The sequence below is a fragment of the Neophocaena asiaeorientalis genome, unplaced genomic scaffold (genome assembly GCF_003031525.2).
Source record: "Neophocaena asiaeorientalis asiaeorientalis breed wild unplaced genomic scaffold, Neophocaena_asiaeorientalis_V1.1 scaffold67, whole genome shotgun sequence".
Taxonomy (NCBI): domain Eukaryota; kingdom Metazoa; phylum Chordata; class Mammalia; order Artiodactyla; family Phocoenidae; genus Neophocaena; species Neophocaena asiaeorientalis.
Window position 1 is genome coordinate 10,644,085 of NW_020173731.1, and position 16,165 is coordinate 10,660,249.

Genomic DNA, 16,165 nt, shown 5'->3' on the forward strand with positions numbered 1-16,165 from the left:
AGCCACCGCCTCTCAGGCCATCCCCAATTGGTCACCCAAGCCCAGAGATCCCAGATACCGCACCCAATCCCCGCCTGGGGATTGGGGGAAGGTCGTTGAGGGTCGCAGTCCCGACTCCTCGCACCAGGAGGTACCCGAGGAGATCCCGCTCCAACCCAGGCCCAGGAGGTGGGAGGGACTGGGACGGGAGTGCAGAGCCGGGCGTCTCGCTCCCGGACGCGCCGCAGCGGCGACCCTCCCTCCTTGGCCGCCCCTTTCCCTTTCCGCGCCGGGAGTCTCCCACTTCCCGCGCCTGGAGAAAGGGCCGCACCGAGAGAGGAACAGGGAGCAGGAGCGGCGTGGTGGTTCAGACAGGCAGGAAGCGGGGAGGGGGGTGAGAGGTGGGGTCCTGAGGCTGCACGGGAACCGGGGATAACTGGAGCTTCTGCACACGCTTGATAGGCGAGGAGAGGGCAAAGGGAGGATTACCTTGGGGGTGAGGGAGAAGTTAGGAGACTATCGTGGGCCGCGATGTTACATGGAGTACTAGGATATTAGCAACTTTGGGGACCCAGATATAGGTCTGGGAGCGGGAGTTCGTGAAGAGGAGCCATTCCGGGCGGGCCGGGGGCTGGGGCAGGGGAAGAGCCCCGGAAGCAGTGCGGAACACCCATCCTTCTGGGTCCAGGGCTGTAACCCGACAGTCTGCCAGGACTTGGAGACAGAGAAAGAGAGCAGCCGATGGTTACGGGTGATGCCAACGACGGTTGCCCGAAGGTGGACCAAGGCTGCTAGTGTGCAGAGGACTTGGGGAGGGGGCTGGGTGCAGACTGCGCGGCGGCATGTGAGCCAAGGCAGAGTCCCAGGCAGTACGGTAAAGGGCGGAGATGCAGTCCTAAAGAAGTATTTGGGCTGTACTGGGAGATTGGGAGTGGGTCAGGAGGGAGGCGGTCTGAGGGATTTCGGGCGGCAACGCTAAGGCGACGCCGAAAGCAGCATCCGCGCCCTCTCCTTCCCGCCTCTGCCCGGATTTGTTCAGTCAGGGCTCCAGCTCCGCGGCGGGGAAGAAGAAAGGGGAGAGGGAAGGAGCCTTTACCTGGCTCTGACGCGACGGGTCCTAGGCCCCCGGCTCCGCTTCCCACTCAGAGCTCTCCTCCCCTCTCTTCCCCGCCACCCGCGTCTACGCAGATCGGTCCCCCAGTCCCCTGAGGAGCCTCCGCCAACTCCGCAGGACCCCGCCGGGAAGCAGAGCCCACCCCCTTGCCAATCACCGCCCACTTTCTATCGACCGATGGGGCCTGTAGCCAATAGGAATAGGTGATCCCAAGAGGCTAGGAATGAGGAGGAGGGGCTGGCGAAACTTGGAGGTGTGACTAGCACAACCGAGGCGTGGTCACAGATTAAGCTCCTCCCCGGGTTGCCGAACCCCAAAGTAGAACTGATGGGCGGGATTAAGATAGAACCAACAGCCAAACACATACTTCTGAGAGAAGGCACGACCAATTGGACCGGGGTAGTGAGGAGGGGCGTTGCGGAGAATTTCAGCCAATACAGAGTAGAGAACGGCGGGGACTGTAGAACGTCTTCCAATGAGAAGCGCGAAGGGCGTGCCTTGCCGCTTTCACTGGGGCGGGAGTAGGTTTCGCCCAAACCTCCCGGAGCTGACCAATGAGATCGGAGGAGGGGCCAAGCTCGGCCAACCAGCAAGCCGAATTTATCTAGGCACCGTTACTGGGGCGGGGCGTAGATCTCCTGGCCACTAAAATCTCGTCAGGGGCAGGCTCCCGAGCCTTCCAATGCGGGACGTGGGCGAACTCTAGTTCTCCCAATGGGTGCGCAGCGCTGGCAATTCAAACTGACAGCCGGTTGGAAAGGCAGAGAGCGGAAGAGGGAGCGAAAAACGACGTGTTCAGTGGCAGAGACACCAACGCCGACGGAGCCCCCAAAGCGACCTCTGTCCCGCCCCACCAGCACCACCGCGAGCTCTGGAGCGGCAGCTCGGGAAAGACTTGAGGGAACGGCGCGGGGCATGAGGGAAAGCTGAGGAGAGGGAGTCGCGAGAGGAACGACGCGAGAGCCCGCACGCTGAGGGCTGGGGACTGCCAGGAGAGAAGTGAAGAGGGCGGCCCGCGAAAGAGCAGAGCGGAGAAGGGTCGCGGGAGGATTAAGGAACACCCGGGATTGCCCGGTGGGAAAAGCTGAGGGGATTTCTGAATCCTGGGGAGAGGAGAAAGATTTCCAAAGAGGACGCGTGGGTAGGGACGCTTAGTCCGCGATCCGAGAGAGGAATTGGAGCGCTCCGAGGGAGGGGCTTAAGGGGGAAGCTTTAGATAAAAGAGCCTGTACGGGAGAAGCTAAGGGAATTGCAAAAGGAGCAGGAGCTAAAGAGTAGAGGATCCTTCAGACTGGAGAAAGGGGAAACTAGAGAAGTTCCCGAGGCACGTTGCAGCCTGCCTCCTCCCCACTTCAAACTCCTCTCTCTTCCCCGAAAGTTAAAGAGAAAGCCAAGGTTGCTGCTTCTCCCCGGTTTCTACTCAATAAATATTACTTTTACCCTCCCACGGGAAAACAGAAAAGAACTCATTTCCTTCTCAATTTCCGGGCTTAGAAAAGATCGAGGCCTCGCAATTTGATTTTTCGCCTGGGAGAATCAAACTAGGGAGGGTATTGCTCTATTTTCAAAATCCCACACCTCATCCTTCCCCGGACGCCATGTCTACGAGCAGCTGTAGTTTCAATGACCGGCGCGTGTCCATCCTGTGTTGCAAATTCTGTAAACAAGTGCTCAGCTCTAGGGGAATGAAGGCTGTTTTGCTGGCTGACACTGAAATAGACCTTTTCTCTACAGACATCCCTCCTACCAAGTAAGTCATGCTAGTGGCGGGCAACGGTAGCCTTTAACTAGATGGGAAAATTGTATGGCTTGAACCTCTGGGAGTCAACAAGGAGGTTATCATTTTGGTGTTCCAGCCACTCCCAGCAGTCTGATGATCCATCCCCCTGGAGTTTAACTAAGGGGGCAGACTGTCTGGACAAACTGTGGTTTAGCCAGAGTGGTCAGTCCTGATGTAATGCTTCTAGTTCAGTTATAGTCATGTGGTCCCTTCAGTTGAATCCCTGGCTACCGTGCCCTGACAGACCTTCCTCTCACTGGATCAAGTCCATGACTGAGACGGTAGGTAATTCAAGCAAGATTTTCGGTACTGTTGGAGAAGAGAGGTCATTTAAGTGTTTTTGATGTTTGTTCCTAAAGTTTTACTCCAAAAAAACATTCCCTAGCTTTCTACCAATTTTTTGCAGTTGGCATGCTGATTCAGATCCATTGTCCACCTAATTCAGTATTCTTTTCTTATCATCTCCCTGTCTCTCTCTTTCTGAATGAGAGAGACATATATATTTTTATGGGATGAAACAGGACTTAGCCCTCAAATAAATAATCCCTGTCACCCATAAAGCTTATTTTAGATATTATGCATTGGTTTGCATACTCAAATCCTTTTAAATTCTGTTTTCAGTCACTACCCACTTTTAGGTGTAGAGTCCTTAAGAATTTGCTTCCATTTGGAAAAATAGCCATTTTATTTGACTCAAATATACCTTTTTCTGGCTCTAAAAGGTACTTTCTCTTTCTATAGTCCACGTATATGTGCCTTTACATGCTTTTCAAGATTTTGCTCTTTATCGAAACTTTATCATTAAAGTGAAAGAGAAATTATCCAAAATGCACATGGACAGCTGTTCTTTGGACACAGAGCCAGAGAAGGCACACTAATAAGCAGACTACTTTAAAATGAATTTCATGATAATGATAGAAACTTTTTAAAAGTTAAATATACTCAAAGCTGTGGACTCTTCCTCCCTTGAAATCTTATCTTCATTGGCTTAAGTGTAGTCATGCCTAATGGCAAAGCCAAAGGCCCTCATTTATTGCAAAGATAAATGGGCTATTATAAGTACCTCTGTGCGTGTGTATGTGTTGCAAAAAGAAAAAGCGCTAGACAATAAATCTAGAACCTACTACTGCAAAGTTTCTATGATTTATTGTCCAGTGCCTTTTCTTTTTAGTAGCACATACAGAAACAACAGTTTTAAATATTAACCCATTCGTCTTTGCAATAGCTATGGTAAGTATAAAGTAGTCATAAGGAGAGCTCAGATATGTGAATTGTTAAAGGTTAGACCAGAGTCTGGAGTACAATCAGGTCTTTCCTCTTGTCTTCTCTTCCATGTAGGGGTTATAATAGTGATGGATTAATGTGCTAAGATGTATATGAATCAATGAACACGTAAGATGTTTTGAATAGAAGGTTTGTCATATTTATAGTGAGCTCACAAATATTAACTTACCCTTACAAAATATACTAACTTTCCCTTACAGTTTCTTTTAGAGTCTCTCGCAGCTCTTTGAGTCTACAAAATTCATGCTAAATCGTAATCAAAAGTACATTTTGTGGCAAGGGTATGGAAAAATGGAACCCTGTGCACTGTCGGTGGGAATGTAAAATGGTACCACTACTATGGAAAATAGCGTGGCGGTTCCTCAAAAAAATTGAAAATAGAATTACCATATGATCCAGCAATACTACTTTTGGGTATATATCGAAAAGAATTTAATGCAAGATCTAGAAGAAATATTTGCACACCCATGTTCTTAGCAGCATTATTCACAATAACCAAGAGGTAGAAGCAGCCCAAATGTCTATCAACAAATGAATGAATAAACAAAATGTGATACATGCATGTAATGAAATATTATCCAGCCTTAAAAAGGAATGATATCCTGCCTGTCACATGCTATAACATGGATGGACCTTGAGGACATTATGCTAAGTGAAATAAGCCAGTCACAAAAAGACAAATACTGTATTATTCCACTTATCTGTGGTATCTAAAGTAGTCAGATTCATAGAAACAGAAAGTAGTGGTTGCCAGGGGCTGCGGGAAGAGGGAAATGGGGAGTTGTTATTTAATGGGTATAGACTTTCAGTTTTGCAAGATGAAAAAGGCCTGTAGATTTGTTGCACAAAAAATATGAATACACTTAACACTTATGAACTGTCCACTTAAAAATGGTTAAATTAGTAAATTTTACGTTATGTGTTTTGCACAACATTTTTTTAACAATACATTTGACTATCTCTATACTTTTCCCTCTCCAGTGCAGTGGACTTCATTGGAAGATGCTATTTCACTGAAATTTGCAAATGTAGACTGAAGGACATCGCATGTTTAAAATGGTAATGTGTGGCAATATTCCAAATAGCCCTGGGTTTGGGAGATGGATGTTGACACCGAAGCACAGAGAAGGGTTCAGTGGGCTGCATCGAGCACTGTTTATCACCCATGCAATGAACTGTTGAAAAACCATTTGTTACTTAGAACTGTTTTTCAAAAGGGTCTTATGACACTTTACCTTTGAATGTGATTTTACAATTTTTCAAAGTGCATTAGCAAATATCTGCTTTAACTTTCAGAAAATGGCAATGTAGTTTAGAGGGAAAAAAAAAAACAAAAACACTTGGATTTACAGTCATAAAAATCAGGCTTGAGCCCTGCCTGGCCCTACCCTTATTCTCTTGTTATCTTGAGTAAACTTCTTAAATCTCTAAACCTCTGAAACTCTGTTTCCTTATTTAATTTATATCTTAAGAAGACAGGTATCTTCTTAAGATAGATAGGTATCTTCTTAAGATAGAAATTAAAATATCTTTTGTGTTTACCTTACAGAGTTGTTGTAAAGATCAAGTGAATTACGAATGTTAAAAGGCTTGGTAAACTATAAAGTACAAGTCAGAGGTCCCCCCATGTGCGAGTCATTGTTATAGAGGCTGGAAATCCGGCAATAAAGAAGACAAAGTCATAGACCTTTCGACATTATATTCCAGTAGGAAGACAATTGATCAGTAAGATATTTAAATAAATAAGATCTTGAATAGGGTGGGAAATACTCCAAAGGAAATAATAATAATAAATGACAGAGAATAATAGAGCTTGAGAGAATCATAAGAGCTATTTTAGATAGCATGGTCAGGGAAGCCTCCTCATGAAAAGGTAACACTGGAGTTGAATCCTAAAGGATGAGACAGGGAGGAAGAATGTTCTAGGCAGAGGGAACAGCCAGGGCAGAGAACCCAAGGCAAAGAAGAACACGTTCAAGGAATAGAAGAGACAGTGGCCAGTGTGGCTGAGAGATTGTGAACATCAGGTGAGAGTAGTATGGGTAGATTAGTGATGCAGTCAGAACCCAGATAATCTAGAGCAGCGCCATCCAATAGATGTGTGCAAGCCACATACGTAATTTAAAAATTTCGAGTAACTACATTTTACAAAGTGAAAAGAAACAGGTGAAACAGGTGAAATTAATTTTAATTGTATATTTTACTTAATCTAATAGATTCAAAAAATGTCATTTTAACATATAACCAACATAAAAAATTATTCATGAAATATTTTACATTCTTATTTTTTATTCTTAGTCTTTGAAATTTAGTGTATTTTTATACTTCCAGCACATTTCAATTCAGGCTAGCCAAATTTCAAGTACTCAATAGCCATGTTTTGGATAGCACAGATCTAAACTTTGGTAGGAAGGGTCTTTGGGTTTTCATTTTTGGCCAGTGGAAAGCTATTGAAGGAGTTTTAACAAGGGAGCAAAATGATCTGAGGTGTCCCTACTAGAAAGCTCCATGAGAACAAGGACTTTATTCCTAGCACCTAGAACAGTACCTGACACATAGCAGATGCTCTGTAAACATTAGCTGAATGAGTGAATGAATGAATGAATACAGGTGGTAATTAAAGCCGTAGAATTTATTCTTACAATATAGCCTTATAAATAACTGCCAGTCCTAATCCAAGAACATCTTTTGCTTTCATTTGTTTGCCTTTCAAGCCGATTATGATTAGAAGACATGTTTTAGGTGGGCTGGTACCTTTTATAGTATTTTTTGTAGGGCCTCACAAAAATGACTGACTCACATCTCACAGGGGAGGAACAAGCTATAAACAGGAATTTTTACAACTCAAGGTGTAAGCAGTTCATGTGGTCATTAAAAACAAAAACAAAAAAACTTCTAGCTAAAATGTTCCCTGTATATTCATTCTATTTAATAGTGACCAGATAGGAAAAAAACCTATGGAAGAATGAGTTATTTCTAATCAGAAGGATAACCCTGGAGACAGTAAAAACTTTTGCAACTTTCTCTAGAAGCTATGGATTTGCTTCATTTCTGAATTCCTTCAAAAACACTGAGACTAAAATTAGATCAGCCAGCTTGTGTTCAGTTTTCATGGGCTCATGCTGTCTTCCTACTCCTCCATCTGTTGAAACAGTTTTTAGGTGCTGGCATGGACCTGAAACATATAAGAACCCAACTTGCCACAGTCCTGGGGAGAGCAAAAACCTTTTATCCACAGGTCTGAGTTTATTTAATGTATTTTGTCTATACAGCCCATCAATTTTGGACAAATCACAACCTTATGGCATTTAGAAACTAGCTTCTGAAGGGGGAATGCATAAACAATACTAGCAAAGAAACAGAGAATATGTCACTCTTCTTTCACTTAAAGACTGTTTTCCCACTTGGCAGTAGAACTGTAACCATTATCAGAGTAACTCCCATCCCAAAGATCCCAGCAATGGAGGTTGTTCGGAGAAAATGAGATCTTTATATGGTTTGTCTGTTTACATTAGCACATAAAAATGCTTACATGGTCAGATATTACCTTGTATCTAATAATATTTACTTTCTCTTTTTAGTGGGAACATTGTAGGTTATCATGTGATTGTTCCATGTTGTTCCTGCCTTCTTTCCTGCAACAATGGACACTTTTGGATGTTTCACAGCCAGGCAGTTTATGGTATTAACAGACTAGACTCTACTGGTAAGAAACAACAGACTCAGACATTCCTCTAACTTTTGTCTACCAAGACTTGAGTGAACCTCTCCATAGATCATTTCAGGATCCCCTCTGAGACTTTCTCACCTGGGTTGGATCCACTAGAGTGAAACTTAGATCCTTTTATCCCAAACATTTACTTACAGAAACTACTAGCCAAAATTCATGGCATTTCTATTTCCATCATCATATTTAGGAGCCTCAAGCTTGGCTGGATTTCTTGGCCTTTTAAAATTAATATTTTAATTGCTCTATATTTCTGCCTTGATATATAATATGGCTCCAGTGAATTTTGGAAGAATTTAGATTTGACAGTCAATTGTGTGTATGGGTCTGTGTGTGTGTATGTGTGTGTGTGTGTGTAAGAAAAGGGAGGAGGGGAGGCTAGGGTCATGGGGAGCTGAGAGGAAGGAAAACTAGGTAACCTCTGTACTTGGTAATGTTGCTTCAGGATAAAAATAGCCATTTTGACATCTATATTAATTAACTATGATGAAATTTCAGACAAGGGAAATATTTAATACCAGTATGTTTTACTGATTATTTAGTAGAAAAATACACAACCTATTCTTAAAAGATATTTACATAATACATTTTATATTGTCTGGAGCCTTTCAGTTTTGTTATAGGACACACGTTCTCAATGTCTAATATCTGCTTACACAGAATACAAAGTTGACTTTAATACAAAGTTGACTTTTAGTGGGACTTTTTTGGGGAACTAAAGTTTACAGAACTTTAGTATACAGAACAAGTTTAAAGAACTTGACAATCCAAGCTGGCACCAACATTCTCAGGTTTTTAAATGTATGTCTTAGTCTTCTTCAGAACTTAAAATATACTTCTTTTTTTGACGTATGATTTGCCTTCACAGACTAAGAGATCATGAGTTGTAAGCTAGGTTGTCAGTGTCTTTGAACCCTCCAATTATGCTTGGGTTTTTATAGACTCTAACTTTTTTTTTTAATCACCTGGCGTTCAGTTGTGGCTTTCAACCCATCATTTGGAGGCCTTAATTTAATACTCTAGTATGTTAAGAAGGCCATTTTTGAGCAAGGACTTATCTGAACCCCCCTAAGTGAGATATAGCTTCCTAATTTAGGCCTCCGGTCTTATATTTGTGTTGCTCCTGGGACACATTAAAGGAAGTTTCTGCTTTGATACTATTTTTCCTGCTTCATAGAATTCAAAACACAGGGCGGAGGTTTTTCAATTTTGATTTACTTTTTAATATTGGTCAATTTTTCAAAGATAAAAGCCCAGCATTCTACCATTTGCACTGAATCTAATCCATGAGAAACAGATGTATCACAGGATTTCCTTCCTCCCTTCTTAACAGAGAAAGGAAGGTGCTGCTTCTGTCAGATCCAGTCTCTTAGTTTATTTTTTCTCCTTTGAACCAATTGTGCCGAGCCACTCATGTCTCTGAGTATCGACTCCAAGAATATCAAACTTCTCCTTTGTAACCCTAATATTATGATTTGAAGGAAGATTTTTCTAGATGCTTCGTATAAAACAGGAATTCTCATGGCATTGGAACTGTACTTGAATCACCTGAATCGGCAGCATCAAAGTAATACGTACACAAGCTTAATAAAATTCTATAATGTTTAGACTGAAAGGGCCCCAGGAAGTCTATGTTCTAGGTTAGCCTTCACGTGTAGACCTGATTTCCTGAGACTCTACTGTGGAGGCTTGGGAAACCTCAGTTCAGATTCCGTGGGACTGGCAAATGCCCTCAAAGGAAAGTTGTCTTCAGCTCTCCATTCACCTTTATGGGTTCTAATTCTCCCTTAGATTTCTGCCTAGTGATTCCTTTCTATCCTGTCATCTCTTCAAAAGCAGAACATCATCCATTCTCCGGGGGAAAGAAGTGTTTTTTATTGAAAACAATTCAAACATACAAAAAAATTACAGAAAATAATATGATAGACATCAATATGCATCAAATAGATGCTAATTTCTTGCCTGATTAAACTCCAGTATCTCACCCAATAGAGACAGTTCATTGTTTCCGCTATTTTAATAATATAACAGTGTGCATCCTTATACATGTCTCCTTGGGCACCTGTGCAAAATAGGCAGTTAGAGGAAAGGACGAGTGATGGGCCATGTTTAAGATATATATTGTTTTTTCGTTTTTAATTCACAGAATGGAATGCCCAACAGAAATAAGAAATGAGCTAAATCTACACATATGGACAGGCAAATCTCAAAAACAAGGTTGAATGAAAAAAGCAAATTAGAAGAGATACATATAATAGCATACTATAAAAAATTTATATACACAAAACAATAATATATATTGCCTGTGGTTATATACATTTGTAGTAAAAGTAGTAAAAAACATCCATGGTGTACTGTTAGTGGTGGAAACTGGATTCAAACCAAATCTCCAAACCCTGGCTCATTCTATTCCACCATGTGACCACTATCTTAGTATGTGTGGAGTGGATGCCCAGAGTTGCTGAGTCTTCCCTGTGCCCACACTGACAACTGGACAGCTTGAGATTTGCTTTCTTATTGGCTCTCCAAGAGGTCAATTAATAATGGTATTTTTTTTCAATTCAGTGCTTTCAAGTTATAATATAGTACGTGCCCATAATAAACCATCTTATTATCCCCTACCATATATGTGGTCTTGTATCGTATACCAGTGCTGGATTCTTTAATATGATATTTGACTGTTCTTTCATAATGAGGCTTTAGACTGTCGTTTTGTTTATTGTACTGACAGTTACAACCTGGTCCTAAAGTTTATAGTTTTACCTTGACAGCCTCTAGCCTAAAACCCATGTATATCAAGGATTACTGTTCATATTATAACTGGCTCCAAAACCCTGCTTTTTTTAACCAGAAGAAAGGCACCAGTGACTTCCATACTTGTTGAGGAGATGAGGAGACTTATTCAGGCCTTTCCCATGCTCCCTCCAAGAGAAATGTAATCTAAAAAGATGTTATGAGATCTCCATTCTTAAAAATCATTAAAATAGGGCTTCCTGGTGGCGCAGTGGTTGAGAGTCCGCCTGCCGATGCAGGGGACACGTGTTTGTGCCCCGGTCCGGGAAGATCCCACATGCTGCGGAGCGGCTGGGCCCGTGAGCCATGGCCTCTGGGCCTGCGCGTCCAGAGCCTGTGCTCCACAACGGGAAAGGCCACGACAGTGAGAGGCCCGCGTACCAAAAAAAAAAAAAAAAAAATTAAAGTAGATTTGAAAGTTCTCAGTGTAGAGTGATTATGGTATAATGTAGCTGGAGGCAAGGTTTGAGGAAATGGACTCCTGAGATCTTTTTGAATTCCAAGATTCTAGAGTTCAAGCCCTTAATTAAAAGTGTTTAAAGAATGATTGTATTCTAGATGTTGGATAATTTTAATATCTAGGTATCGATCATGTTATTTGTGGTTCATTCTTTAATAGGTTTTCTCTTAACTGCTAACACTGTGATTTGATATAAGAATGTTAACATATAAGGTTTTATATATCGTGTTCTGAGTTGTAACAGTAGTCAGCACCAAATAATTTTATGAGCTTTTCTTTTCAGGTGTAAACTTCCTACTTTGGGGCAACTTGCCAGAGGTAGAAGAGAGTACAGATGAAGACATGTCAGATATCTCAGCAGAGGAGTGTATTAGATGAATAGAATTATAATATATATAATATTTAAACTTTTTCCTATGTAAAAAATATATTAATGGACCAATTCAAAAATTGTTAGTAAGGATTTGCCAGTGATTTATTTTTTTGGAAAACAAAAATGGGACATTTGTTGATTTATTTATTTTCTGTCTCAAATTAATTACCTGAGTTTATTGAACCAATGTAGTCCTTTTCTTCTACTTCTGCTTCTACTTCTACCCTTCCTCTCTCCATCCCTCTTCCCAGTATAGGTGTACTCTTAAATTCCGATAGTAGAAGAATCTTTCATGTGTCACTCAACTATCTCCCAATCTAGGGACGGTTTTCTTACAACTAGATGCCAGATGCTGTTAATTTTACATTTGAATAAGGGGCATTAGTATCCACACATATATCACCATGCTTATATCCATGCATAAATCTATGCACATAACCATGCATATAAGCATGTATATATGTGTGAAGCGCAGCTGGGAATTAAAACTTAACAGGGACTTTGTAAAAATAGGCTATTAGGTTTCCATGGGTACTGGTTATCATATGTTATATTGGTGATAACTATGTTAATATGGAACGAGACTTTGTGAATGTGTGGAGAAATCCTCTTGATTCCTCAGCATGATGTTAGATAAATGAATTTGCCAGGAAATTATCAATATATGCTGTTTACTAATATTATTTATTTACATTCTTCTAAAGTCATATGGATATTGTATTATGAAAGCCAGATAACCTCCATCTTTAAGTTTTCCCATTCTCCAGGGCTTTTTCTGTGAATAGCAAATTTTAGATGAGTAGTCTCAGTCCTAACCCTTAAATAGAAAAAATTTAAAGAAGTGGTTTGCTTAAGCCATTGTACATTATAAAGAAGGTTTTTTAAAATTTTGTTTTGTTTTGTTTATCTGCATTCAGAGCCACACAGGAATAAGAAACTGGGATAGTGTTGGATTCCTGTTTTATGAAAAGCTAAAATCAATGTATCACCTTAACTAATATTTTAGCCAAAGGCATTTTGTCAATAGTAATACCAAAACAGACCAAGTTACAGTTTTGTAAATAAAGTTTTGTTCTAAAGATGATCAGCCTTCCTTTAATTTTTAATTTTAGCCACTTTTCTTACCTAAAAATATAGAGAAAAATATTTCTCATTGTACACATTTTTCTTACCTAAAAACATAAAAGTGTAGAGTATAAGAGGTAACATTTATTGCATGCTTACCATGTACCAGTAAGTGCTTTACACATTTAATTCACTTATTCCACACAAGGAACCCATGAGAGGTAGGTATCATTATTATTTCTTTTTTACTGATAAGACAGGTGAGGCATAAAGAGGTTAAGAAGCTTGTCTAAAGTCACATAACCAGTCAGAGGCATGGCCTGATTCAGACAGACAGACTGACTCCAGAGCTCCTGTTCTTAATCATTACGCTGTACCCCCTGAGCACCTTCAGACATGAATCAGCTATGATTTTATTTAGCTGGGACACATGCTGGGTAACAACTACCTTGTTATGTGCTCTAGGTGAGGGCCTCAGTGACTGATTTTAAGGTTGAAGAAACTCACTGGATCTTAGGGTAAAACTGACCTGTGGGCACTGACAGGATCATTTGCTGCATAAAGATGAAAGATAAAAGATGCTTCAGGAAATGCTGTTACTAGTACTGGAAAACTTTTCCAAAAGTCTTTCACCCTGACTATCAGCACTGACAGAAGGTCACCAAAAGAACCAAAGGGATGAGTGTGGAACAATTTGGTTTGGATTTGGTTTTTTTTTTCTTTAAACTCTCCTAAAGACTCTGGAACAAGGTGGCATAATGGATAAGATAAAAAATAAATTGATACTACATTATATACTTCTTCAGTTAACTTGTTCAGTTAGAGAAGAAGAGTTTAATGCTAGAGTAGACAATGTGGCAAGTTTGGAATTCAACAGAGTTCATCTGGTTTCTGTTCTGCTCAGGCCTTCAAATGCTATGGTTGACTGAGGAGCTCTTTGAAGAGCAAAGCGAGACAGAGGTTCACTGATTGAAGCAAACCCCAAATGTGATCCCACCCCAGCTGGAGAGTATTTCAAATTACTCAGCTACCTTTTGGCTAACCGGGTTATGGGAAGGCCAGTTCTAAGCCAAAAATGGATTAATAATGTTTTATCTAGAGAAATACATTCATGACACTTTTTTTAATAAAAGTAAATTACACCTCTCTGGTAAGAGCAAAAGCAAAATCTCATATGTGGATTTAGCATACACTTTCTAGTCCTAACATAATTCCCAGGCCTAGAAAATCTATTTATGCTTTGGTCTTCTAATATTTGACTCAATTCAGCAAAACTATATTATGCTCCTATGGTGTGCCAAGAATTGCCCAATGACAGGCTCACGACTGCCCATATAGAGAATTCAGTAAGTTTGGGAGAGGATAGAACCCTATGAGTCTACTTAATGAATGGGATGCTTCCAGTTCAATGACTGGGTAGACAAAAGAACAATCATTCTAAGTCGTAGGAGAGAACAGAAGTCAAGAAAGCTACAGAGAAGAAATCGTACTTGAGACAGGCTTTGAAGTCCATTAGGGGCTTGCCAGCCGGGATGAGAGTTCTGAGCAGAGAGAATAGTGTAAACAAGTGGACTGGAGTTTAAAAGTATCTGGTTTATTTAGTAAATTATAAGTGGTCCCCTATACCTTCCAAGATATGTAATAAGAATTAATTAGAAGATGAAGGTGATAAGGAAAGTTGGGATCATGTTATGAAGACTATTCTATGCCATCGTAAGTTTAGACTTGATCCAGTAGCAGTGTAGAGTTACTGAGGTTTTTAATCAGGGGAATAAAATGATCAGGTTTAGGGTGATAGTGCTGATGGTAAAAAATAATTTAGTGTTCCTAGTTTCCTTTCTTTGATGCACTCAACAACTTGACCATGGAAATTATATTTGTTGCCTTTACCCTAAGAACATATATAAGTTTTTAAGTTCCCTGAATTTCTTGTCTTTCTTGAAATTTCTTGTCTTTCTGGCCTGCAGTGGGGCACTGCCTTTCTTCCCCTCTTCCATCTTGTCATTCCTGAAGTTCAAGGAAGGGGCGGTGAGTCATCAGCTCACCCACTATGGCTTTTTTTGCTCTTTTATCGTTTTCCTCAAGTCAGTTTCTCAGCCTCAGACTCAGGCTCTAGTGAGGCATCTTGGGTGGGGTATAATCTTAAAGCCATAATATTCTGAGTAATCCCTGGCTTTCAAAACCAGGTCTTTAAAACTGCTAATCTAGGAAGTTTACCCTACAAAGAACTGCCCTTTTGACCTCTGAGTCACATGTGGCTGATAAAGAATAACCTATTTTACTTTTCTTCGGTGAGGGGGAAGCCAACATAATACATAAATCATGATATATAAAATGACTAATAATTAGAACAAAAATGGGGAGTGGGAAAAGGTAGGAGAGGATATGGATTAAATATGCTTGCTTCAGTGGTGAATTACTTGATGAAGGCTTTCTCTATTCTAACATTCATGCTTATAAGAGGAAATAGTTTCTTTTTCTGCCTTTTTTTTAAAACTTTAAAAGCAGCCTAAACCAGTTTCTTTCTTGCCTGGTATTGAGTGTATGCCAAATCTACCCTAAACTGCACAGATGGAAGAAATTAGTCTATGTCTGTGGTACCTCTGGGGTTGAATATTTTTAGTACTTAAATCTTTAGCTAAAGACTCTTTCTTCCAAGACTCTCATAGAATCATTTGATTGTCATCCAATGGATAAACTTACTGAGATAAAAATTAATAATACCATGTGTTGTATATCCCTATATATTTTATTGGGAGCATTCATACACACTTTAATTTAATCCTCAGAATAACCTTGGGAGTTACATTTTACAAATCAAGAAAGAAAACCTTGGTATCAACACCCAGAGAGTTAGAAGAATTTAAACTTAAACCTTGGTCTTCTCATCTTAGTTTAGGGGTTTTTTCCTACCTCCCTAACCTATCTTAAACCTGAGGTCTGTTTTTCCCTCACTAGCTATAAAACTTAGGACAAATTCTCTTTCACTTTTAGCCTCAAAACTAGCTATTTTCATCAATTAATCCATTCAACAAATATTTATTGAATGCCTACTGTGGGCAAAATAGAAGCTGAGGATCCAGAACAAAATCAGGCGAAGTCCCTGCTCTCATGTGGAGCTAACATTTTGTTGAGGAAGAAGAAGAAAGTGAACTAACATTTATTAAGGACTTACTGTACGCATTTCACACTTAACGACCCTAAGAGGTAGATCCTATTGTTATCCTCACCATACAGTTCAGGAAACAAGGTACAGAGACATTAAAAGACTTGCCCAATGTCACACAGCTAGTAAATGGCACCACTCTAAGATTTGGAAAAGCCAGAATTAATTAGCTTAATGACTATGTTTCCTTTTTATTTTTTAAAGTGGTTGTCTTCTATCCAAATAAAGTCAAGTTTTCCATCAGGGATCTTCCTGTACACATCTTTCCCTTGGTAGATTTTTTATTTAAATTAAGATGGTGACAACAGCATCTCCCTTTTCAGTAAGGGAGACTTGGTGTGCCTGTAAATGATAAAAAATGCTAATCTTATAACTAGAAAGAAAGGAAAAAATAAATCTATGCAAAACTCTTAATTTCCAGCTT

The 16,165-nt window shown here is 40.5% G+C and overlaps 2 protein-coding genes across 11 annotated transcripts in view; one reads left to right on the forward strand and one right to left on the reverse strand.

The window, feature by feature from the left end:
• The window catches only part of SRGAP2 (SLIT-ROBO Rho GTPase activating protein 2), a 242,007-nt gene extending 240,799 nt beyond the window's left edge, over nucleotides 1–1,208 (reverse strand). For all 8 annotated transcript variants that reach the window (XM_024750914.1, XM_024750912.1, XM_024750913.1 and 5 more), the window contains exon 1: nucleotides 1,076–1,208. The gene's annotated coding sequence lies outside the window, so the exon portion shown is untranslated. The remainder of the gene's footprint in view (nucleotides 1–1,075) is intronic.
• FAM72A (family with sequence similarity 72 member A) lies at nucleotides 514–12,589 on the forward strand. Of its 3 annotated transcripts, XM_024750921.1 has the most exons (5): nucleotides 514–871; nucleotides 2,118–2,131; nucleotides 5,139–5,216; nucleotides 7,739–7,863; nucleotides 11,421–11,515. In XM_024750921.1, exons 1-5 carry the CDS (start codon nucleotides 734–736, stop codon nucleotides 11,513–11,515), a joined length of 450 nt encoding a protein of 149 aa, XP_024606689.1. In that variant the 5' UTR covers nucleotides 514–733. The 3 variants fall into 3 exon arrangements, with proteins under 3 accessions (XP_024606689.1, XP_024606688.1, XP_024606690.1); XM_024750920.1 differs by lacking the exon at nucleotides 514–871 and having other exon boundaries at nucleotides 1,994–2,843; nucleotides 11,421–12,589; XM_024750922.1 differs by lacking the exon at nucleotides 514–871 and having other exon boundaries at nucleotides 1,994–2,723.
• The last annotated feature ends 3,576 nt before the right edge of the window (nucleotides 12,590–16,165 follow it).